General features: G+C 31.9%; 1 protein-coding gene across 2 annotated transcripts; it reads left to right on the top strand.

The window, feature by feature from the left end:
- The first annotated feature begins 17 nt into the window (after positions 1-17).
- LOC145944540 (uncharacterized) lies at positions 18-18,120 on the top strand. Of its 2 annotated transcripts, XM_083052929.1 has the most exons (18): positions 18-386; positions 2,525-2,730; positions 2,811-3,052; positions 3,257-3,340; positions 3,431-3,556; positions 3,629-3,769; positions 3,958-4,081; positions 5,487-5,679; positions 5,922-6,165; positions 6,394-6,552; positions 9,273-9,599; positions 9,710-10,088; positions 10,212-10,440; positions 10,669-10,915; positions 11,091-11,316; positions 11,530-11,875; positions 12,306-16,053; positions 16,137-16,306. In XM_083052929.1, the coding sequence occupies exons 2-18, from the start codon at positions 2,526-2,528 to the stop codon at positions 16,164-16,166; spliced, it is 7,050 nt and encodes a 2,349-aa protein (XP_082909055.1). In that variant the 5' UTR covers positions 18-386; position 2,525; the 3' UTR covers positions 16,167-16,306. The 2 variants fall into 2 exon arrangements, with proteins under 2 accessions (XP_082909055.1, XP_082909054.1); XM_083052928.1 differs by having other exon boundaries at positions 12,306-18,120.
- The last annotated feature ends 5,403 nt before the right edge of the window (positions 18,121-23,523 follow it).

Genomic DNA, 23,523 nt, shown 5'->3' with positions numbered 1-23,523 from the left:
ACACGCGCGGCATACGCGGTCGCGTGAAGTATATACTTCCATACGAACCTCGAGAATGTTATCTCCGGATGACGGTTGTTCGACTAATGATTCTCTCCAGTGCAACACTCCAAGCAAAATAACAAGCGCAAAAAATTGGTATTGTCGCGCGAAAATAATTATCTAAGAGAAATATAAACAGTTAAAGATTGTTACACAATGTTGAAAACATCGAAACAAGAGCTAACTTATTCTCGAGGATCGTTTTTAGACAAAGGAGGAATCGCGAATTTTTTTGTTTCGAAAATCTGTGCTACTGCATTGCCAAAAGATTCACTTCATCTGTGATCTATGGGTATTCTTATAAACATGAAATATTTGACAATCTCGTGATTCTTTGTGTTCAGGTAAGTGTTTTTACGTGTTTTTAATAGCTTTTGCCTGATATTGATATAAGTATTAATATCATTTTGTAATTATATGTATAATATTATAATACAATAAATAAATATATAACAAAATTTTACAATACTAATAAAATTCTATCATCATTGCGTTTTGTCTTTATAATGTTGGATTTCAAGAAAACACAAAACATACATTGTCATATTCGATTTCTCTATCGTAAAAAGATCATCGAATCATCTCAATAAATTCTTATTTTTTCATTATTTACAACATAATAATATTTGCAAATTTTATATTTAATATCTCACGTCAAATATTTAATATAATAATATACTAAACAATATTTTTCTTTGCTCTATATTTTCTTTCGAGTAACTTGATGTATTGTAATTAATGCTAATTTTTTTCGGAAAGTAATTATCTTCCAATATACAATTTTGCAGAGGACATCATAAGAAAGAATTGGAAGGTTAATGACTCTATTCTATTCATTTACAATGAGATATCGGCATTATATATACATGATAACATGTCGATGTAGACATATCGACATCCTTCACGTGCATTGAAACTTCGCGGCAGCGTGCACAATACATGGCGCGAGTGTTTATTTATTTACTATATATTTATAAGCAATTTGGTGAAAGTTCACAGTGGATTTTCAATCACGATCATGAATATCGATTTCTTGCAAGTATCCAATAATATCGACACAGCTTGCAAATACGGTGAGGAAAAAGAAAAGCGTATCGATCGCTCTAACATGGACACTGACCGGTAAAAATATATAGCGAAATAATATGCGTGTGGATGAATTAAAGCCCATTTCATCGTTAGACAAACAAGACTCTTATTGTAGATCTACGTGTAGAAAGATCATACTAAATATTCCATTAAATGTCTTATGTCCGCTACATGATAAAATATTTATGCAATGTCAAGGGACAAGACATTGACAGAAAGTGTCCATTGTATTATAAATAGGAACAGAGTAGATATAAATTGTTATGGCGGAAAATAAGTGTTCTTATAGGAACAAATTTCTGATTAAAACAAATACAATATAATTTTAATAAATAATTAATCTCATCATAAGTTCTATTTCTCTGACCTCGAAATAATAATGCAATTGATATTAAAAGTTAACAAACATTAAAAGTTAAAAACATTAAACATAAAAAGAAGAAAAATTTTGCTAAAAAAATGATTCTAAATTGCTCAAAGAATATGCTTTTATAAATTTTATTATCTTGAATATATAAAAGTACTTTTATATTACGATATATATTTGTCATTTGTTCATTTAAAGAAAAAGAAAAAAAAAAGATCTACTATCTGATAAACTAACTGATGCACAATAAAATATACCATCATAAAATTTATCTGCCTACTGAAACGGATGATGTGTAGACACAACAATATTATTCCGTTGTAAAGAAATAGTCGATGACCCATTTCCACCTTCGTTTTAACAATCACGCATATATTATATCAATTCATAAAGAAATATATTTATGATAAAATGATTTCATACACAAAAATTACAACATGAATCATGTTGTATAGAATGTCTCAGAATTGACAGCATATGTAAATATATACATATATAGCGCATTGTAAAATTAAATTCAAACTGTGTTAATGTAAATAAAAGCAGAATCTACAATACTGTTCCAATGCAAATTCATTTAGAGTCGTTATTTTATAATAATTTAATTTATGTAAAAATATTTATAAAATTTTGAGAGAAAAAAGGATTACTTTATACAATAAATAATAATTTTTATTTGCATATTTCTATGCTTTATCACATGAATCAAAACCGTGACGTTGAGCAATTGATATACTGTTTTAAGACGCAACAATGAGTATTCGCGACCTCATTTTATGATCATAAAATCGATATGTGTACGATCATATCAAAACTGGCCATCTTCTCACTATTAATGTCAATTACGTGTGGATTATAGAGATACAGTATTATCGATTTGCTGTGTCTTGTTTTATATTTAACAGAAAGACCTTGCAAATTAAAAGTTCAATGTCCTTTACATCTAAATGCTTTATCCTCTTTTCTCGAATATTTTTGTTCAATATAGAAGAAAGAGAGTTATGTTTTGCTATTTTTCTCTTTTAGAATGCCCCTCGTAGAAGCATGGTTCAAAGTGTGGGTTTATTTTGGACTCATTTACGGTTGGGGCGAAAGTGCTCGACCACGCTTTGACACATCTACGGATATGGGATTGGTATTGGTTCCAGCCGATGCTGAGGTCGATTCCGTAATCTTTCGATTACGCGCCACCGATCAGGACGCGGACTTTCCTCTCGTGTTCGAAATAACTGGTGATTAGAAAAAAAGAAAAAAAAAAACTCCAAATATCGATTTACGATAGAAAATAAAACAATTTCTGTATTTCATTCAGCAACAATTACACCTGTTGTAAGAATCGACAACCTGCCATGTACGCTGTACAACAAGGTCTGTCAGGCCAATGTAATCTTAACGAAACGCCTTATGCCAGGGCGTCTTCATGATTTTGCAGTCAGAGTTCGGGATACTAAAGGAGATTCAAATTCGATGCAGGCTACCATTTCTGCAACGAATGCCACGACGTCGCGTGATAAAATATTTCCTCACATTCCTTCTCTAATAATGGTGCCTGAAGTAATTATCGATGTTTTCTCTAACAACGCTAATTAGTGCTGTAGTAATTAGTCCATCAAGTATCAATAATTAAGACAAACCGTCTATTTTGCATGTCATCACCAACTATCTATCTAATATTAGTACAAACTCTATTGTTATAACACGTAATATTTAATTATTAAAAATTTAACATTAAAAATTAATGCAATATCTCGTTAAAAGGATACTAAACCAGGCAAGGAATTAGATTATCTTCTTGTACGAGCAAATTCTTGGAGTGGCAAGCCTGTTTATATCGAATTATGGGTAGACATTTAACGATTATTTTGTATTTGCATACTTATATGATTAACAAGACGTAATTTAAAGTGCAATATCGTTTTCATTTCGTTTTAGCAACCGAAAGAACTTTTTACTATCCGGCAGCGACAAACACCAACACAAACGCGCGGAGCTATTACGTTGATAGGTGAATTGGATTTCGAGACGCAATCAATGTATACTCTCACCATTTACGCGACGGTATGCATAATTCTTTTTACGAATAAATACGAAATATAATCATATATATCGACGTAATATATTTCCAATTAGGATCCTTACACGGAACCTGGGAAAGACACTAGGAATATCGCAGGCTTAAATATTGTTATTATAGTTCAAGATGTACAGGACGTACCACCAATTTTTACCTTAGCACCACCTTTAACTAGGATTAATAATTCTGTGCAAATTGTAAGTTAAATATATTACAATTTAATTTACTTTGATGCTAATTGAACAGATCATGAAAGTGATAGATTTTATGATACAGTAAGATAGATAGAAGAATATTATATGCTTTTGTGTGAATTATTATTATTTTCTTCTAGGAAAATTAGAGTGCAATTTTTCTAACTAAGTCACTCTTATATCATTTGTAGGGAGACGTAATATTACGAGTTCACGCGGAAGATGGAGATAAAGGGGTGCCGCGTGAAATTACATATGGTTTAGTATCCGAAGGCAATCCTTTTATACCATTTTTTAACATCTCGGAAACAACTGGTAAGAAACTATTAAATATTCAATTAATATTATTTTGTACACGTTGATCTGATATTAATTTTGAATTGATAAAAAATTAGTTTTTATGGTCATCAATTTAGTCCATATACATATTTCTTAAATCGTGCGATCTAATTATGTCGAACGTGATAAAGGATTAGAACTTTGACTATTGCGCAAATGCAAACTAGAAATATACGTGTAATTAAATTACTCGATGAGTTGAGTCATCGCTAATTCTTTAATGTAGCAAGTCATGCGTTATTTCTCTGACAGTTTCGACCTCGGAGAAAAAGTAACGGCGTTGATTCATATTCTCCTTTTAGTATACATAGCTGACCTCATTCTGTGAAAAGCACCGGACAATGATTAAGCAGAGAAATTTGTTCACTGCCAACAATGTTAATCTTCTATTCCTTGATATCAAAATCATTTGTTCTATGTGCGTATAAAGTTCGCGGAAAAAATCACGTATATGATTCTATAACTGCCATGATTTGTGCACAACTTTTTATTATTACGGATAAATAGTCTCAAATAAAAATTATTTTATCATATTAAAGTTAACAGTATATGCGAAAATTTTAAGAATATAAATTATATATATAGGTTATAGATAAGTTATAGGTCTGTAAAGATTTATATTAAAGTGGATCCTAAACTAAAATGTGTATAAGATAGCGAAAACGCGAAGTTACATATCTTCGCTAGACATATAAGAAATAATTTTATCAAATAGATAAAAATTTAATTAACACGAAATTTTTATGTAAAATTAAATAAAAATTTTTTTAAGTAAGTCTACATACATATTTTCCAGTTCGTCCGTGCGAACATAAAATATTGGTGAAATTCTTGTTATCTGTCATCTGATATTTAAAATATCAGATTTTATTTCGTGAATAATTCAGGCAAGAACGCGAAAAATTGGCGAGCAGTAAACAGAAAGCCCTAAAGGTGGTCGGAATAAGTCTGGACAGTCTACGGCTAAATATCGATCGTTCTAAGGGGTCAGTCTCTGCTTTTCAACTTGCGATGCTTATCATTCCGTGGCAAGGAGCATGCGATACGTACTACGGGTCTTTGCGTGTGCGGGTTCCACCTACATTCAACGATGTATACATCTATACTATTGCTACGAACGATTTCTTACATCGATTCCGCCGGCACATTATGTAAAATTATTGCCGGTCAGCGTGCGTGTACAGTACGAGTCAAGACGAAGAAATAACAAGGATAAGAGAATTCACGCGTCCATTATATCCGTGATGTTTTATTCATATTAAAAATAATTCAAATAGCGCTGCTCCGGTTCTCCAAGAAATAACGAATCATCTCATGATAGAAGTATATATCTTTTTTAAAAAAATTAATTAACAAATATTACAAATTTTGCAATGTTTAGGTGAGATTGTTCTCGCTAAGCCTTTAGAAGAACTCACGCAAATCACTCATATTGGTGCACCGGTCGTGCTCACCGTGGTAGCTGAGGAAATACGAAGATCTAGAGACGAGCCGCCAGCTCAGGCGACTGTCGTCGAAGTCGGGTTCCTTCTTGGAGAACCAGGCAATAACCCGCCATATTTTGGAAATGATAAGTTGGTACCGAAAGATTTTAATAACGAGCATATAAAAGTCAGAGTAACGTTTTTTCATGAATGTTCTAATTTCTGATAAATAAAACTATGACTTTTTCATACTTTATATGCCTTTGTAAATTACACTATATATATGTATATATTGTATGCTTTATAAATTACACTATATATATGTATATATATATATATATTTATGAGATATTTATTTATATTTAATGTACATATTCTCTCTCTATTTACAGCTACATTGCATCAATACCAGAAAACTTGGAGCCAGGTTCCGTGATAACATTTCCCGAGCAATATTCGACTAAAATTCGCGACGAAGATATTGGCAAGGCTGGTGTGTTCGCATTAAAGTTACAGAATAACAATGGCACTTTCGAAATAAATCCGACTGTTGCTGAACGTTCGGCGGATTTTATTATCACAGTACGAGATAATACACTCATCGATTACGAGATGTATAAAAGTTTATCCTTTAAGGTATGTATTTCTATATAATGTAAAAATAATGAACACGATATATTGTAGAATTCGATTTTAATTGTAACATATAATATAATTATATTATACTATATACTTGTATCTTTATCTCACATATAAAAGTTATTAAATAATTATTTAATTTTATCGGAAAATAATTGATAAACGATATTATTTAGTTTGCATTTTATTGATATATATATATGTGTGTGTGTGTGTTATGTATAGATTGTTGCTCAAGAGGTTGGTCCAGCGACAAATCTATCAGCAACAGCAGCGGTTATGATATTTATAGAAGATGTTAATGATAATTCACCGATATTCGACGAAGAATCTTACGAAGTTACATTGTCCGAAAATGTCACCGTTGGAACACGAGTCATCCAAGTAATTTTTATTATTTTTTAAATAAATTTAAGAAACTTTTAATCATATGCATGTTCAAACAAAAATTTCGAGCTAAATGAAGCTCTTCTAACAATGATTCTTGGCAAATTATTATTTCTCTCGTGGGAGATTTTAGAGTGTATTATAATATCTTTTAAAAATTATATATATATATGTATACATATATATAAAATAAAAAATAATTTAACTCACCGGTGAAGTGCAACAGCAGTAGTATAATGTCAATCTGTAAAATATAAACAAATTATTAAAGCAGTGCTTAAAATTATAATATTTTAGAAAATAATTATTGCACGCAATTAAATATTTTATTCGCATTTTTTATACATATAGATATTCATTAAAAATAGTTATATAATTTCTTGAATTTTTTAAATAATTATTTAAGCTAATAATATAATAATTATCTAATAATAATTTATAAAATAATTTAATAATAATTATTTTATATAATTATATATAGTTATTATTATTTTATTTAATTTCTCATAATTTCTGAAAAAAATTTATTTAATATAAACTTTTATAAAATAGAATAAATAAAAATATAAATATAAATATTAGAAATAAATTAGCTATAAGAGCCGTACGCGGGTGTCGGTGCGTCGATTCCAACGAAATTTGATTTTTCGTTGGAAATTAAATAATTGTGCACGGGGGGCACGAGTTTTGCTTGGTACACTGCCAAGACTTTTTTTCGGAATAATCTCAATTCGAGATTTTAATTCCGATGATCCCCTCTGACCCCCCTAAAGAGATGTAGGCGAAATAAAAATCTAATTTTTTATAAATTAATAATATAAGTAATATAAAAATAATGTAAATAATTATAGCTCTTAAACAAAATATTGAAATATTTTATTTGTACACATATATATATGTGTATAAAATAACACTAAAATAATAACACTATATAAATAGTTTATTATAAATAATTTAAGTATTTTAAAAATAAACTTTAAAATATATTATGTGTATATAAATATGTTATATGTTATAGTGTAAAATAAATCATTGCGCGAAAATAAATAAGTAATTAATTTTACAAGAATAATAAAAAAAAAATAAATTATATGTATAACTTGCAACTAACTTCACAGTTGCTCCGCTGTTACCCGATGCCTCCCCGCGCCTCCCCCTCCTTCATTTTTTGTTGCATCTTATGGCACTCGCAAAAACACAATTACGATCGCGTGTGTGCTAATTAATAGAATACGATCGCACGGCACTTTGCACGGCACTCCCGACATTAATTGCACGCGACGCGTACTTTATTCTAGCAAGAAAATAACGCGGCAAAAACTAGAGAACGGTCGATTCGTCGCCGATTCGACTAATCATTTCTGGCTGAGATATAATGTAAAAACATACATACTTCGATAAATAGTCGCTGTGATATTCTTAGACATCGTTTATCGTGAGAGTTAATCAATCGCGAAGACTGATAATCGTAATAATCGTAGGTAATAATCGCATTTCGAAAGATAACCTAACAATGAACGCGGAGCGTCTCGCGCCACTACTTTCCCGCTCGAGTGTCGCCGCGCGAATAATAAGAGAGAGAGAGAGAGAGAGAGAGAGAGAGAGAGAGAGAGAGAGAGAGAGAGAGAGAGAGAGAGAGAGAGAGAGAGAGAGAGAGAGAGAGAGAGAGAGAGAAAGCGCGCGACACATATATAAACATGGAAGCATGGAAGAACGTCGCAAAAAATAAATGTCGAATACTTTTACTTTTATTTAACTTTTATTTTAAAATGAGTCAGCTAATTTATTTTTAACATGAAATATTTAATCTACAATGAAATAAATGTATGCCGGATATATATAGATGTATATGTAGGTATTACGTTTTTACATTAATATTGTTATACAATATACCTGATGATTATCAAATTATGACAAAATTATCACCTAATAATTAAAACTCTTAAATTACTCCTAATAAATTACTGTGTATAAAAATATAATAAGATAGTAATATAATAATCCTGCATTATAATAAAAAATATTGAAAAAAACACATGATTTAACGTTATACTATTTAAAGGGCGACCATTAAATTATGAAAAAATTAATTATCGCCGCTAATAATTAAAACTCTTTAAAACATTTTTAAAAATATAAGTGACTGTATTACAATATTATTATTGTTAATTACGTATTGTTTTTTGCATATCAAATTATTTTTGTTAAATGAATTCTTGCTTATTTTAAATCTAATGTTTATTTAAAAACCTAAATTTTATTTTATTTTATTTTTTAATTAAAAGAATATTACGTATTGTAAAAGTTATTATTATTACTTATTTTAAAGTTGTCACATCCTGAAAAAAATTGTATGATTATAATAAATTAATATTTGTGATTTTTCTTTAATAAATTGCAAAAATTAAATTATAAATTGTCATACAATATTTATCATAATATATTAATTATATCCATCAAATAATGACAAAATTACAATGTTTTTACTATAATATTATAATATTATAGTATATTAAAAAAGATAATATAAGAAACAGAATATTTTAATTTTTTTAAATTATTATACATATATGTAAAAAATTTTACATTTATGCGTGTGTGTGTGTGAATGTATTATTATTTTCCCTAGTATTCCATAGTATTGTCTATATTAATAAAAATTTATTTAATGTTGTATTTTTACTTGAAAAAGAAATCATAATTTTATTGACACACAGGTGCATGCAACTGACAAAGATACCGGTCTCTTTGGCAGCATTCAATACACAGGCATAACAGGACAGGGAAGTGATGCCTTCACAATAGATCCCGATACAGGTTTAATCACAGTTACAATGGGATCATTTCTAGATCGCGAAATGGCAGCACAATTGCGATTAACAGTAATTGCGAGCGACGAGAACGGTAAAGGTAACACGGGCGTAGTACCTTTAATTGTGAATTTGCTGGACGTAAATGACAATGCACCGATTTTTGAGAAAAATCCCTACGAATTTACATTAAATGCCGATTTGACGAATTTCACAGCACCAGCCATCATAAAAGTAAGTTTTGATTTCCATTTGAATTACATTGATTTACAATCGTAACATATTTTCAATATCGACATTTCTGATATATTTTAATATTTCTATAACTATTTGATTGTGTGCAGGCCACCGACGCCGATGCCGAACCACCGAACAATGAAATTCGTTACGAATTAATTCACGGAAATTATGAAAATAAATTTTATCTAAATGAAATCACTGGAGAATTGATATTACGTTCGCCTATCACAAAATTCAGGCGGAAGAAACAAAGCGGTTACGACAATTTTTCGAAAAAATCACACAAAGAATTTTTTCCATCGGAACACACGATACGAGAAAATGTATCGAAAACAACAGTATTTCCGGATACAATAAACTCAACGGAAAGTATCCTAAACGGAATCGAATTAAAACATAAAGTTAACGAAATAAAGAAATATCGAAGAAGGCGAGCGGAAACTGATATTCTATACACTTTAACTGCCAGAGCATACGATCTCGGTAATTATTTTTATATAATAAATGTAACTTTTAGTGCAATAAAACTAAATTATAAATAGGAAGTTTTATGTAACCGAGTAGAAAGTGTATTCCTTTATTTCTTTATTAATGTGACGTTTCTAGGCGTACCTCATTTAGCGAGCGAGACAGAGATCTACATCGTCAGGGGAACTGCCATGGAAGCTCGCATAATGATGTTTGTAGTGCCAGGAGAACATCCAAATTTAACGAGGACCGCTGAGACATTAGCTACTATCACAGGTGGACGAATTACCGTTTTGGACACACGACCTTACGTGCCGGATAATAAACCCGGCGTTACAGACAATGCTGCGTCAATGGAAGGAAAAAGGTTGACAGAGATTCATAAAATATTCCAATTTTCTGACTTATATGCATCATTGAGAAGAAGAATATAAAATCTAAACATTTTTGAAGAGAATCCGTTAATTATTTAAAAATTATACATCTTTTTAATTTCCACTAAACACAACAGAATCTTCAAATTATGCATTGATATATTTATTAATCGATAATAAATCTTTCTCTATTTTTATTCTGTTTCATTATCTGTTGCTAGAACGATCGTGATAGCTCGTGTTGAACAAACCGAAGTCGGCACACCCCTGGTAGATGTAGAAAGAATTCGCAATACATTAGCTGCAAATGGGGTGGGAATTATCGGCGGTGTAGGCACTACCAACGTATCGATGACATACAACGACGAGACTACCACGAAATTGCCAATCGATGGAATAATTCACAAAGGGGGAGATAATACGCGGTCCTACGCAAACAACACAATTACCAACGTTCACGAGGAAGTAGTGAGTAAACGTTAATTAATCCATATTCGTTTCCACGTGCTTGCTTGTTTCATTCACTGATATAACACTTTGTAAAATATTATTGAGCGTTTTTAATTATATAAATTATATTTTTTTCTAATTTTGTTGGCAATCTTCGATTTTAGAGAAATGAGAGATCAGAGTTCTTTTTCAGACGGTGTATAAAGCAGAGAATAAATTGCTCTTTTGGTTACTGATTATTCTGGGCTTGCTGATACTGTTGGCAGTTGCAGTGCTCATTATCTGCTGCATCTGTCCGGGTTGTCCGTTTTATATGGCACCCAGAAAGCGCAGGGTACACTCGTCAGAAACGCTTATCGCTCGACTTAATGGTCGACCGAAACGGCATCTTCATCGAAAACCAATGGCGACAATCGAGAGTAATTATACCATTATATCAATTTGAAACGCTTAAATATTATATTTCTCATCTGAAAAGGATTTTTGCAATTAATGCTCTAATTGCACGCAGCTATTTAATGTATACTTTGGAATTTATTATATAAAGCTATCATATTATTTATATAAAAGTTATCATTATTTATATATTTTGACTTATTAAAAAAAATGATAATATACATAAATATGTGCAGTTATATCGAATGGAAAAAAGCAAGCTTGGAGCGCAGATCCGGCTCGAAGAAACTGGCAATTTAATCGTCGAAACGCCAAGAATGGCGGCTTAGCATCGCTTCCTGGTGACGTTGTATATATTTCGGAACGTCCTCCCATCGATCAAGCGAATGTAGAGTCACTGAGGCTACGTGATGGCCCATCCTACGATCCTTCAAGAAGGAGAAGAATTGAGGAGCAGGAGAGATTGTATGTGGAAGATGTCGAGGAAAGGAAGGTTAGAGATTATGATGCTACGGATGCGGATTCCTTACGACATGAAATTGAAGGTGGTTCGGACATTCTGCATCAAGCTTACAGACAAAGGTGGATAGAACGTGTCACGCTCGTAGCGATTCCGCGATAATTTTTAATGATTTCTAAATGATAAAGTTTTTCTTGTAAAATAAAATTAAGTAAAAAATAATCACAAAAAGATATGACATATTTTTTCCTATATATTCTTTTTTAAATTAAAAAATTATAGTTGTGGCATTGACATTGTCAGATTTTTATATATTAATCTGACTTATTCAAATATAGATTTAATAACGATTTTATATATCATTTAAGATGTTTATTATCAAAATTAATTTTTATTAAAAATTGTTCTCTCTTTCTCAACTCTTTCTCTTAAAAATAAAACTCTCAAAAATAAAATAAAAATTTGTGAAACATATTTTATAGTAAAACTTCTCTTTTAATTAAAATAAAAAATTAGTAATCAAAACTATTCCCTTTTTAAATTTCATTCCAGATATGCTGATCCAGAGTCAAATAACGAGCCGACAGTAAGAGAGCAACATTTTTATCGCGAAGGAAACGCAGAGGTGTTGCAATTAGTAACGCGAGGACAAGTGGAAGATACGGGTCAACATCATTATCCGACGACTTTTATAGTGGACGGCAAGGATGTACTTCTACAACGATTTATTCGGGATCAGAAAACGCGGCAAGAACAGTCGATGCAGGAACAGGAGATGCTACGCACGGTCGAGTCTCATCAACATCCGAGGAATTTATATCAACATAAGCAGGAGGTTCTTCTCCTACCGGAAGAATTGGAAGTTGTTAGGCGTCATCGAGTGAAAGAATTGGATTCTAAAGCGCAAAAATTGGCGATGGATGATGAATATGCGGCGCAGAAAATGGACTTAGAATCACAAATGAGAGACGTTCATCGTCAAGAAATCTCGATAAACATGCCCGAGATGTCGGTCCCTAAAGACCAAACCATGAAATCTACAACGATGCAATCGTACGCGTTTCATGATCTGGAGCTGGCGAGACAGAACGTCTTGCTGACGCGATTACTTCTCGAGAGAGAATCAAGATACGCTGGTGGCGTCGCGATGGACACTGTAAGTTATTTAGAGACTCAAAGTCTTCCCGGACAAGCGGTCATCGCGACACAGACCGAAAGAGCCGCTGCGACTCAAACGGAACGACATATTCGAAGCAGAAGCGACAACGACGAGTCCGACGAGGATACTCGGAACCGAAAGAAGATGAAGTCAAAGAAGCGCTACGATGAGGACAAATTGAAGAGAACGCGGACCTTATGGATGAAGTCGCCTATCGAGGAAGAGGAGAGCCCATGCTTCGACAAACGACTGAACATTTTGAGGAAGAAAGTGAAGGAAGTAAAAGAGGGACGAAAGGTGTCCTTGCAGCCTGGAGTACTGCGGGAAATATCGGATTCTCTCGACGAGAACGGAAGCACTTGTCACGAAAGAGAAGAAAAGTCGGCGAAAACTTGTCAACAGCCCATCGAAGAGACTAGCATCGCATATAAAGTGTTGCGCGAAGGGAAAAATGGTTCCTCTTCGTCTATAGAGGAAAGACAAGATGAGAAAACTTTCGACAAGAAAAGAACCGAGAGCTTGTCATCGCCGGATATAAGTATCGATAATAGAAAATATATTCACGAAACGATAGAGAAAAAGAGTTCGAGAAAAGAGAGTAAAATAAAAAAACAAAAAAAGGTAGAATCCGTGATAAAACCTAGTTTTCGAGTTTTAGAAAAAGAAATCACGATGCTGACAAAGAGACTGAGTAAACTCGCCGACAAAAAGGTACAGGAAGCCACAGGGGACGAAAGCACGAGTCAGGAAAGGTCGAGAGACTTCAAAAAAGAGTCAGATCTACATACATCAAAGAAAATAGATGACTCAAAGAAACGCAAACAGTCTGAAATTTCTCCAAGTGCAGCAAAAGAGAAGACTGAAAAATTTAAGTATTATCAATCGCAGATTATAAGTCCTGGCAGTACCGAATACGAAGATCCGTTTGAAAAACCGATGAAATCGAAATCGGAATTTCAATCGTCAAAAAGTTGTCAAAAAGTTGCAAAGCACAAACAAGCAAGTAGCCATACGAGAGCAAAAAAACAAACGCAGAAAGAACGTAAAAAACAAATCGCACAACAGGATCGAGAGTTCGAAAAGCGTAAGGATGCCGCGAGTAAAGAAAGTGAAAGATCGAGAATCGAGAAAACTGCTATTTCATCGCGTACGCAAAGGTTAGCAGCCATTGGCCGTAGAAAGCACATTTCGGAGGAACCCAGCACGAGTACAAGTTCCGATCGAATAAACGGTAAAAAGGATCTATTCGTCAGTCGAGATTCTGGCAAGAGAAGCGCAGAATCTTCAGAGATTTCATCGCATCACGCGGATCAACGAAAACTGAAACAGAAATTAGAGCACGTGAGCGAGAGATTTTCCGATGATTTTGTAACAGAGCCGCAGAAGAAAGATATCGATCGGCAAACCGCGTTTCATTCAACGATAGATATAAGCACGCATAAAGAAGATATTGCAAGCGATAAAAAAGACATCAAAATAATGCAATTTTCAGATGATTTTCAGATAAAATCCCAGACGGAAGACAGGGAACATCAAATGCAAACTGCTATTGAAAGTGAGATTGAGCAAAGTGCATCTTACGATATTGATAAAGACCATGTAACGCTGAAAGAAGCCGTTGAAGATATCGCATTTCTTCAAGATCTAAAATATACGCAACCAGAGAGTGAAATGACATTAGACACTGCAAAAAAACAACAATTTGAAGTGTCTAATATAGAAGATTTTGATGACAGTAGAAAAAGGACACCAGAGCCTTTAGATTCTCCTGTCTTAGAAGCGTTAAAAGAGCATCAAATAGAGAGACCGTCATCACATATTGAAAGTGATATCGAAGAAAAAATAATTTACATATCTGAAAAACATGAGGGAGAAACAGAAAAACATTTACATAAAGTCGAAAAAGAAATGTTAGAAAAAGAAAAAATTACATTAGGAGATGTTGTACACGAATTAAAGATATTAAAAGATGTCGAGAAAATTATGAGAAAAGAAGTAGATGTACCGGAGCAATATGTAAAAAGTCCGAAAGTATCAAGTATAATGGAGCATCACGTGGAACAAATGGAAGAATACAAGAAGGACGAATTGTGTAGCGACACTATCGCATCATTATCAAAGATGGAACAAGATTTAAAAGACATTAAAGATGTCTCACACTCATTATATTCAAAAGAGGAAGACGAGACTGTATATAAACGTGAAAGTGATCAAGAAGATAAATTAAGTCTTGAGTCTATAAAAAAACATAGTGAAGAGGAAATTCCTTTAAGAGAAATTGCAATAGATACTAAACAAAAAATGATAAAAGAATTAATGCAGAAAGAGAACGAAGAGGACATCTCGTTATATAAAATTAAAAGTGAAATGAAAATTACAAAATCAGATATCGATGAGTATCAAAATGTTATTGAGAAACTAGAAGAAATTCCAAAGGAATATGCTCAAGATTCAGAGAAAATTGTGGAAGACGTAGAATCAATAACTGAAACTGAATATCAAAAATCGTTAGATATTAAACAATCTTCTGAAGACGATTCTGTAAATTTAGCTGGCATTCACCGCGCGTTTTCAATCGATGACAAAACATTAAAATATATTGATGATACTAGTCAAGAAGATGATTTCAGCCCATCTGAGTCTAATGAAATATTATACATTATAAAAGAAGATACAGACAAATTGAAGGGCTCTGATGAGGATCTCATTGCAAAGACAGAGATTGAGAGCCAAAAAATTGAAGAAGAATCGCATATATCCTCTCAAGAAATATCCGATTTGCAAGAAACAAAATTAGAAAAAACTATTGAAGATGAGAGAGACAAGTCTGTCACATCTACAACATTTACTACAGAAACAATTATACATAAAGAAGAATTACAAGTTGAGCCTGTGAAAGAAAAAGAAGAATCATTTCTCGAACAATATAAAGAAAGGACAGAAGAAATATCTATAGTAAAGGAAAGATCTAATGAAGAAATAAAAGAGATACTTGATAAAGAACTTTCTGCTGATCAATCAAAAGATACGAATCTAAAAAAATCAACTACCAGTGAATCGGAAAAATTGGATAAATGTGCGACAGTTGCTGAAATTATAGACGTTGCAGAATCACGAGACAAGGAAGAGGACCATGCAGACGTAAGCGTTCCAATTTTTAGAAGCTTTATTGATGATACAATCGATGTTTCGGAGGAGAGCGACTCATCCAGTGATATTTCCAGGAAAACAACGCTGACCACGAGACCCTATGATACTCCGCGTCATCGGCAAAAATGGCAGCAGCAAGAAAGCATTGAAATAGCAGGAATGCCTGGAATAAGGACTTTTAAAGATGAAGAAGATGCAAGAATAGAAATCGAAACAGAAGAAGAAACAGGCAGTAATTTATCGCTCGATGAAATTGAAAATGTCGAAGATTCGATCGCGATTGAAGCAACGATCAGTGAATCACAGGAAGATACAGAGATCGCTACTACATCCGAAAAAATATCTTCCAACGATGAAAGAATTTTGTCCGTAGATGACTTGGAAAAAATAAATAAAGATAGAGAGGACAAAAATTTCGAATCAAAATTTGAAAAATCAGAAGCTAATGTAAAATCAGATATAAAAGATTTATTGACAACGATCCAAGATACGGTTCTTTTAACTGTAAGCATTAAAGAATTAAACGACACTAAGGATGAAATCGTTCCGGTAACAAAAGAGGACACGGAATATAAAAGTGAGATTGTTACACCTCGTAAAAAAATTGAAGAAGTTTTAGAACCTATGCAACAAAATGACAAAAGTGAAATTAGATCGCCTTCGAAACAAACTGAGAAAATAGTTCTTACAGAAGATAGGAGAACTGAAGACACGGAAGTAAATCAAACGAGAATAGAAAGTTCTTTGGACAAAGTCAAAACTAAAGACATTGAAGTAGAGAAAATAAAAAGTAAAGACAGTAAAAGTACTTCGGAAAAACATGCTGGAAAAACGAAATCTTTTGAAAACTCTGCGAAGAAAAAAAAGAAACCTGAGCGATCGAAGACGCCTTCAGCCGGAGAGAGAAAACGCGTTCTTGACGAAAAGTCAAAAGAAAAAGCTACTCCGAGTCATTCTCATCATCGATCTCGTAAGTCCATTAACGGCGATTCGGAAAAGAAACTTAGAGACGGCGGATCGCAGAAACAATCTCGAGGCCAAGAGGAGCATCCGCAAAAACAAGCCTTGCCAAAATCAAAATTCAAGAAAGACAAGAAATCGATAATTGTCTCGAAACCTGGTGAGATCGACACGAGTAAAACGCAGTCAAAGTACATGGCTTGGTATAATAAGAAACGTGACGAGGCTGAAAAGAAAAGATTGGAAAAGAAAACGGCGGAAGACGAGGAACAGTTACCACGTTGGGTAAGTAGAGGCTTGAAACAAACGGCGAAGCAAAAAGAGAAGCAAAGTATGGAACACAAGAGTCCAGAGGTGACGCCGCATACGAGACGCAAGATCAAGCCTTTAGTGAACGTCGAGTCCGAGCAGTTGAAGGCTATCGTGCGCCAAGGACGACGATTAAGAAAAGCCGAGGGTTTCAAGGAGGACCTGCCGATCCAGATATTCGCCAGTACACCGCCGATTTCTACGGACACCCAGCAGCATCGTTTGTTGCAACACTCGGAATACAAATATGAGAAAATACCGCCGCCTTTTTACCTTCATCCACCCCCGCCAGCGCCGCATCCATCGCCACAACTGTCCCCGGAGAGATCTCTCGAAATACAACCATCTACGTCGCAGTACGAACAATCTGACGAGTTACGTTCGGAGAGCATCATTGCACCTTTTCAAAGTGGCACTCGTCTACGTCATCAACAACTTCTCGAAAAGAAAAGTGTCTTCGATATTGCATATAGTGAAGCCGCGCCATCGCAACTCCGATCCGACAGCGCAACTCCACCGTCTTAATTCTCTTGGACATTAATATCACGAATTTTTTTATACAAGAAAAAAGAATATATTATATGATATAAAAAATAATTATATATACAAAATATAGTATATATAATTAATTATTTGGCAAATGTTATATATAGAATTAATTCAATGTATTTTTAATCGCGCAATTACATCGATTAAAGTTAAATTTTCTATTACATATCTACAATCAGAATATATATAAGAAAATTATATGTCTTGTACATATATTCTATAGTATCATCTTATACTATTTTTGGCATTAATTTTTTTCAATTACTTTGTTGTTGCGAATTCAAAAACATTTAATGAACAATACTTATTACGATTTATTTAATTTCATGAAGAATAATCGTCATAATCTCCTCTAATATCAAAGTTTAAGGTTTATAAAATATTTCTTGCAAAAAGCAAGAAATATATAATAATTGTTCGTAGCATAGTATAGTTTGTTTACGTTACTGCCAATAAATAATGATATAAATGTATCTTTAAGTAAATGCAATGAATCTTTAAGTAAATGCAATGAATTGGAGCGATCAATTTTATATATTATTATTATAATATAATAATGTTTATATACAATATAGCAAGTCTTGTAAATATATATATGTATAAAAATGCGAATTCTATGTAATTAATATCCTTCTATTAATTACATTCTCTTTATTTCTTAATAACTAAAGTAATATATAAATTAGAATATTCATTTTTTATATAGCTTAGAAGGAAAGTGTCCCTCTTCGATTTTAATCTTTGGATATGCGGTAATCAAGATAATAATAAGAGACACATATTTATTTATTTGTGTTAAAATAGTCGTTAAAAAAGATAAAATAATTTCTTGAAAAACATTTTTGTATATCTGAACAAAATACTGTAAAACTTACTGATATAACTTACTCAAACTTACTGAGATTTAGGGGCTGCACACAATAAAAGAAATAAGGAACAAGGAATAAAAAACAGAAAACAGAAACAAAGAATAGGGAACAGTTCAATATAAAACATATGAAATATAATTTAGTAACGCAAAATAGAGGAACAGAGAAATAGTGATAAGATAAAGTGATGAAAATCTATCTCTTATTCTGAGTTACTAAATTACATTTCCTATGTTTTATATTTAACTCTTTCCTATTTCCTGTTCTTGTTTTCTGTTCTCTATTTCCTGTTTCTTATTCCTTTTATTGTGTGCAGCTCTTACTTGTATGTTTTAATATATAACACAGAAATAATCGCCAAAAAGTTAATCATCTTCATAAATATATAAATGTACATAAACCAAAAAAACGAGAATTTTTAATACTTTTATTTGCTTGGCATATATTTTTTAGTTTTTAAAGAAAATTATGTAATTCATTGTTTTAATGAAAAAGTTAATATATATAATTTCTTAAATTTTTTTTATATAAAGTTATAAAATTTCTTTCTAAACTCTTTTTTCCGAATTGTGCTCTATAGTTAATTTTTGGTGATTAATCTACATATACAGATAATGTTATACATATATATATGTATATATATATGCAATACACTCACCGATACGACGCACAACAGCGGAGCTCTATAGTACAAGGCGTTGATCTATAACATATAAAAAACACAAATTATATGTAAACAAAATAATTTTCAAAATAATTAATATTTGAAGAAATCAATAATGCACAATTAAATTTTAATTCGTATCGTAAAATATATTTAATAAAATTACGCCATAAAAATTATTAAACTTTTTAATTATTTTTTTAGATTAAAATTTATATAAAATATTGTAAAATTTAATTTTAAAAAAATAAGTTAAATAATTATAAATTGTATAAACAACTAAAAAATTATATACATATATATACTATATAAGATTTTTTATTATTAATTATCTAATTATAATAAAGTTTAATGTAATATTTGTTTTTATTTTTCTGTAAATTACCTTAAGCATCCATATTTATCTTTTTTTCAAATTATTTTTTAAAATTTTATTCCAAATTTATTCTTAATATATTAACTTATTTTCAACTTTATTTTAATAAAAATTTAAATAATAAATTTATATATGGAAAATAGAGAACAGAAAATAAGAATAGAAAATACGAAACAGTTCAATATAAAACATATGAAATGTAATTTAGTAACGCAGAGTAGAGAAATTTCATCACTTTATCTTAGCATTATTCCTCCGTTCCTCTATTCTGCATTAATAAATTATAGAAATGATAAAAGATATAAAAAATATTTAAATAAATTTGTGTGTGCGAGATATATCGCTGCGACGACACTGACATTACAATAATCATATGCATAGAAGCCAAGTAAAGTTTAGCTTCTGCCACTTCTGTTTTGCTGCTACAAAAATATCCCCGGTGTCGACTTTACCAATTCGTTATCTTTTACTAATCAATTTATCTGCATTCAATGTACTGTCTGCAATAAATATACAATCAGCCATTATCAGCAGAATAATGATAAAACCGACGAAGAACATTCTTCATTATCTAACTGCAATGTCAAAAAAGATAGCATAAATATATCATTATTATTATTAAATAACATTAACATCATTCAGAATGTTTTATGAAATTCTATCATTCATATTAAATCATTTACAAAATTTCGACAATTAATATATATTGGAAAAAAAAATCAAAAAATTGAATATAATATTGAATATAATCTTATTTACTGTATTATAACTTTAAATTATATTTTTGTCTATTACACAATATTTTATATTATATATATTATATATTATTTAATTTAATTTATTAGCAAATTAACGTTTTAATCAACTGATTTCTGTCAAAAAATATTAATAAGATGTTAATTTGTTTAATTAAATTTTAAAATAAAAATATGTTATAAAAATTCAAATAATAATGTTTTAAATAATATGTTATAATTCCTTAAACTCAATTAATATTTTTGACAGTTATCAGCTGATTTCTGTCAAAAAATATTAATCGCAGATAAGGCATAATAACATATTATTATTTTAAAATTTAATTAGCAAATTAACGCTATTAATATTTTTTGACAGAAATCATCTGATTAAAGCGTTAATTTGCTAATTAATTTTTGAAATAAGAATATGTTATAAAAGTTAAAATAATAATGTGTTTTAAATAATATATTAATAGTACTTTCAACTCGATTAATATTTTTTGACAGTTATCAGCTGATTTCTATCAAAAAATATTATTCGAGTTTAATGTATTATAACATATTATTTATAACATTATTATTTTAATTTTTATAACATATTTTTATTTTAAAATTTAATTGGCAAATTAACGCTTTAATCAGCTGATTTCTGTCAAAAAATATTAATCAAATGTAAACAAACTTTATATAATGATATCATTCTTTTTTATATAAAATAGAGGAATGTCGCGCGTGTAGCGCGCGCTTGTGTTGTTCTAGTATTTTATATACTGCAAAGGACAATTGAAAAGAAATTGAAACATACATAAGAAAGAAGCAACATCAACATGAATTTTTTTTAACATTGAGTTAAAATTTTATATCCGCGCAATATCAGCTATTATTAATCGTGTTATTATTCGTGCTATGGAAATGTGTATATATGAAGCAACCTAAAAGCGAAATTATCTCTTCGTTGCATGACAATAAATGCGTTTTCGAGCGTTCTTCATCCATGTATCGCCGGTCAACGAACGGCGTTACCAATGACGTTCGAGTTCTCCACGCAACGCGAATGATTACGTGTTTCACTGTCTTTGACGTATCAGCGACATGCTGCTGACGACAGAGATGACGTTACGGATGCAACTAACCTACCGTAATCGAAAACATAATGGTGCATCAAACATAACCGGAGACTGGTAAATCTTTGGAACGGGAGAGCACGATGGACGAGTTAGTCGTGTCGCTTGTCCTTGCAGTCTTTGCGAGGTCGCCCGCCCGAGATCACCGCACCTCGTATCTTGCTACCATGTATGTTAGCCTGCTACCCGCGAACCTTATCAGTCGGCCGTTTGCGACACATTCGGTCCCGTTCAAGCTCACTATGAATGAATTGACAATTGGTCGTTCATACGGGAAGCACGCAGATTTTTAAAAGGCCTGTCTCGTCCACGTGTTACCGCCTCGAGATGGAGAACGAACTTGGTTTAAAAGAGAAGAGATTTTCAGAGAGTTGATAACAATTGTAATGTGAAAATATAGTACAGAATTAATTATTTAACTATTGCCTATTTATTGTCTATTGTATTGTTTAAAAAAATCCTGTTAAACAATAATAAAAGAGTTTCTATAATTTAAATGTATTTCTAATTATGTGGAATCAATATTGATATTGGCAAATTTTTATAAAATACAAATTACATAAGCTAATATATAACGAAGGAAATAAATGTCGATAAATAATATAAATAAATTATATTAAAGCATTTATTTTACGTTTTGTTAATTATTAGTTTTATTCTTAATTTATAAGGTACTATTACCATGTAATAAAAGCCAGAGTACTTGTAGATATACCAGTAAATCAGAAATGATCTGTATGTTATTAGAACATTATTTTGCAATCACAATATTACATTTTACTACTATGACAATCTTGCAAATTTACGTCAAGATCACTACTGATTCCCTCAAATGTATCGATGCCACTCGGATATCAACTATATCAACAGCGTCAAATCAGGATAGGATGATGCTATTTCAGCCGCGACAGTCAAGCGATGTTGCGCGTTGTCGACGAAAGATATCTTCGTATGAACAATAGACCAAATGTTAATTGTTGTTAATAAAGAGTCATGTATGTTGCTGTTGCAACGGCGAGCAGAGCCGCGGAAGAGGCTGCACCTGTACCAGCCGTGCGCAAACACACCTGAAACCTTTGACCTTTTCATCGACTCGCTCGCCTCTCCTACTGGCGAGCATCGATCTCTCTCTCGTCCGCCCCTTCGAACCCTTCGTCAACTGTAATTCCATCAAGTACCGCTACACTCAATGCAACTGATGTCTCTGAAAGCGAAGCCGCAATCGATGCACTTTAACTTGATTACTCCGAGAGAAATACACGCCGATTGTGCAACTCACCTTTTGGCTTGCTTGAATACGACTGAAAGGAATCGAATTTCACTGAAGAATAGAGCTAGCTAGAATAACTACCGATACACACAAGAATTAAAATTTAAAATTAAATTACACTACAGCACAATCTCTGTAATTAATTTATATATTAAATATTAAATAATCTGTGAAAATATGATAAAAGCGCTACATCTTTATGTCGCGCTGTCACGCACTTTCAAGCTTGCACAAATTATAATCAAATAGTTTTTCTTTTTATGGACTTGATATATTTTTCTCTTGTGCGTATAATGATAAATTTTAAATAGATAATTACGAAAAATTTTTCCACGTTTTCGCGACTTCTCGTATCGCGATATTTCGGCGGGTACTAGTGAAATGTTGATCCAGCCCTGGCTGGATTCACACTATGCACTATTTTCGCTTTAATTACGATCACAAATATAGCATATGAGTATGTGTATATTATATGCCATGAAAAGTTCGACGCGCGTATATACAAGCGGAACGGGTTTAGCCCGGTCCTTAATAGCCATCAATCATTGCCAAAATTCGGCAACGTGTCGGACAACACGGGCGGCAGGATACCATCACCAAAGT

This window comes from Prenolepis imparis, unplaced genomic scaffold, assembly GCF_030444845.1.
Source record: "Prenolepis imparis isolate NDT839.2.m4 unplaced genomic scaffold, iyPreImpa1.0 SCAF_13, whole genome shotgun sequence".
Classification (NCBI taxonomy): Eukaryota; Metazoa; Arthropoda; class Insecta; order Hymenoptera; family Formicidae; genus Prenolepis; species Prenolepis imparis.
Note: the sequence above shows the minus strand (reverse complement) of the source record. Positions and strands in the feature narration are given on the sequence as shown.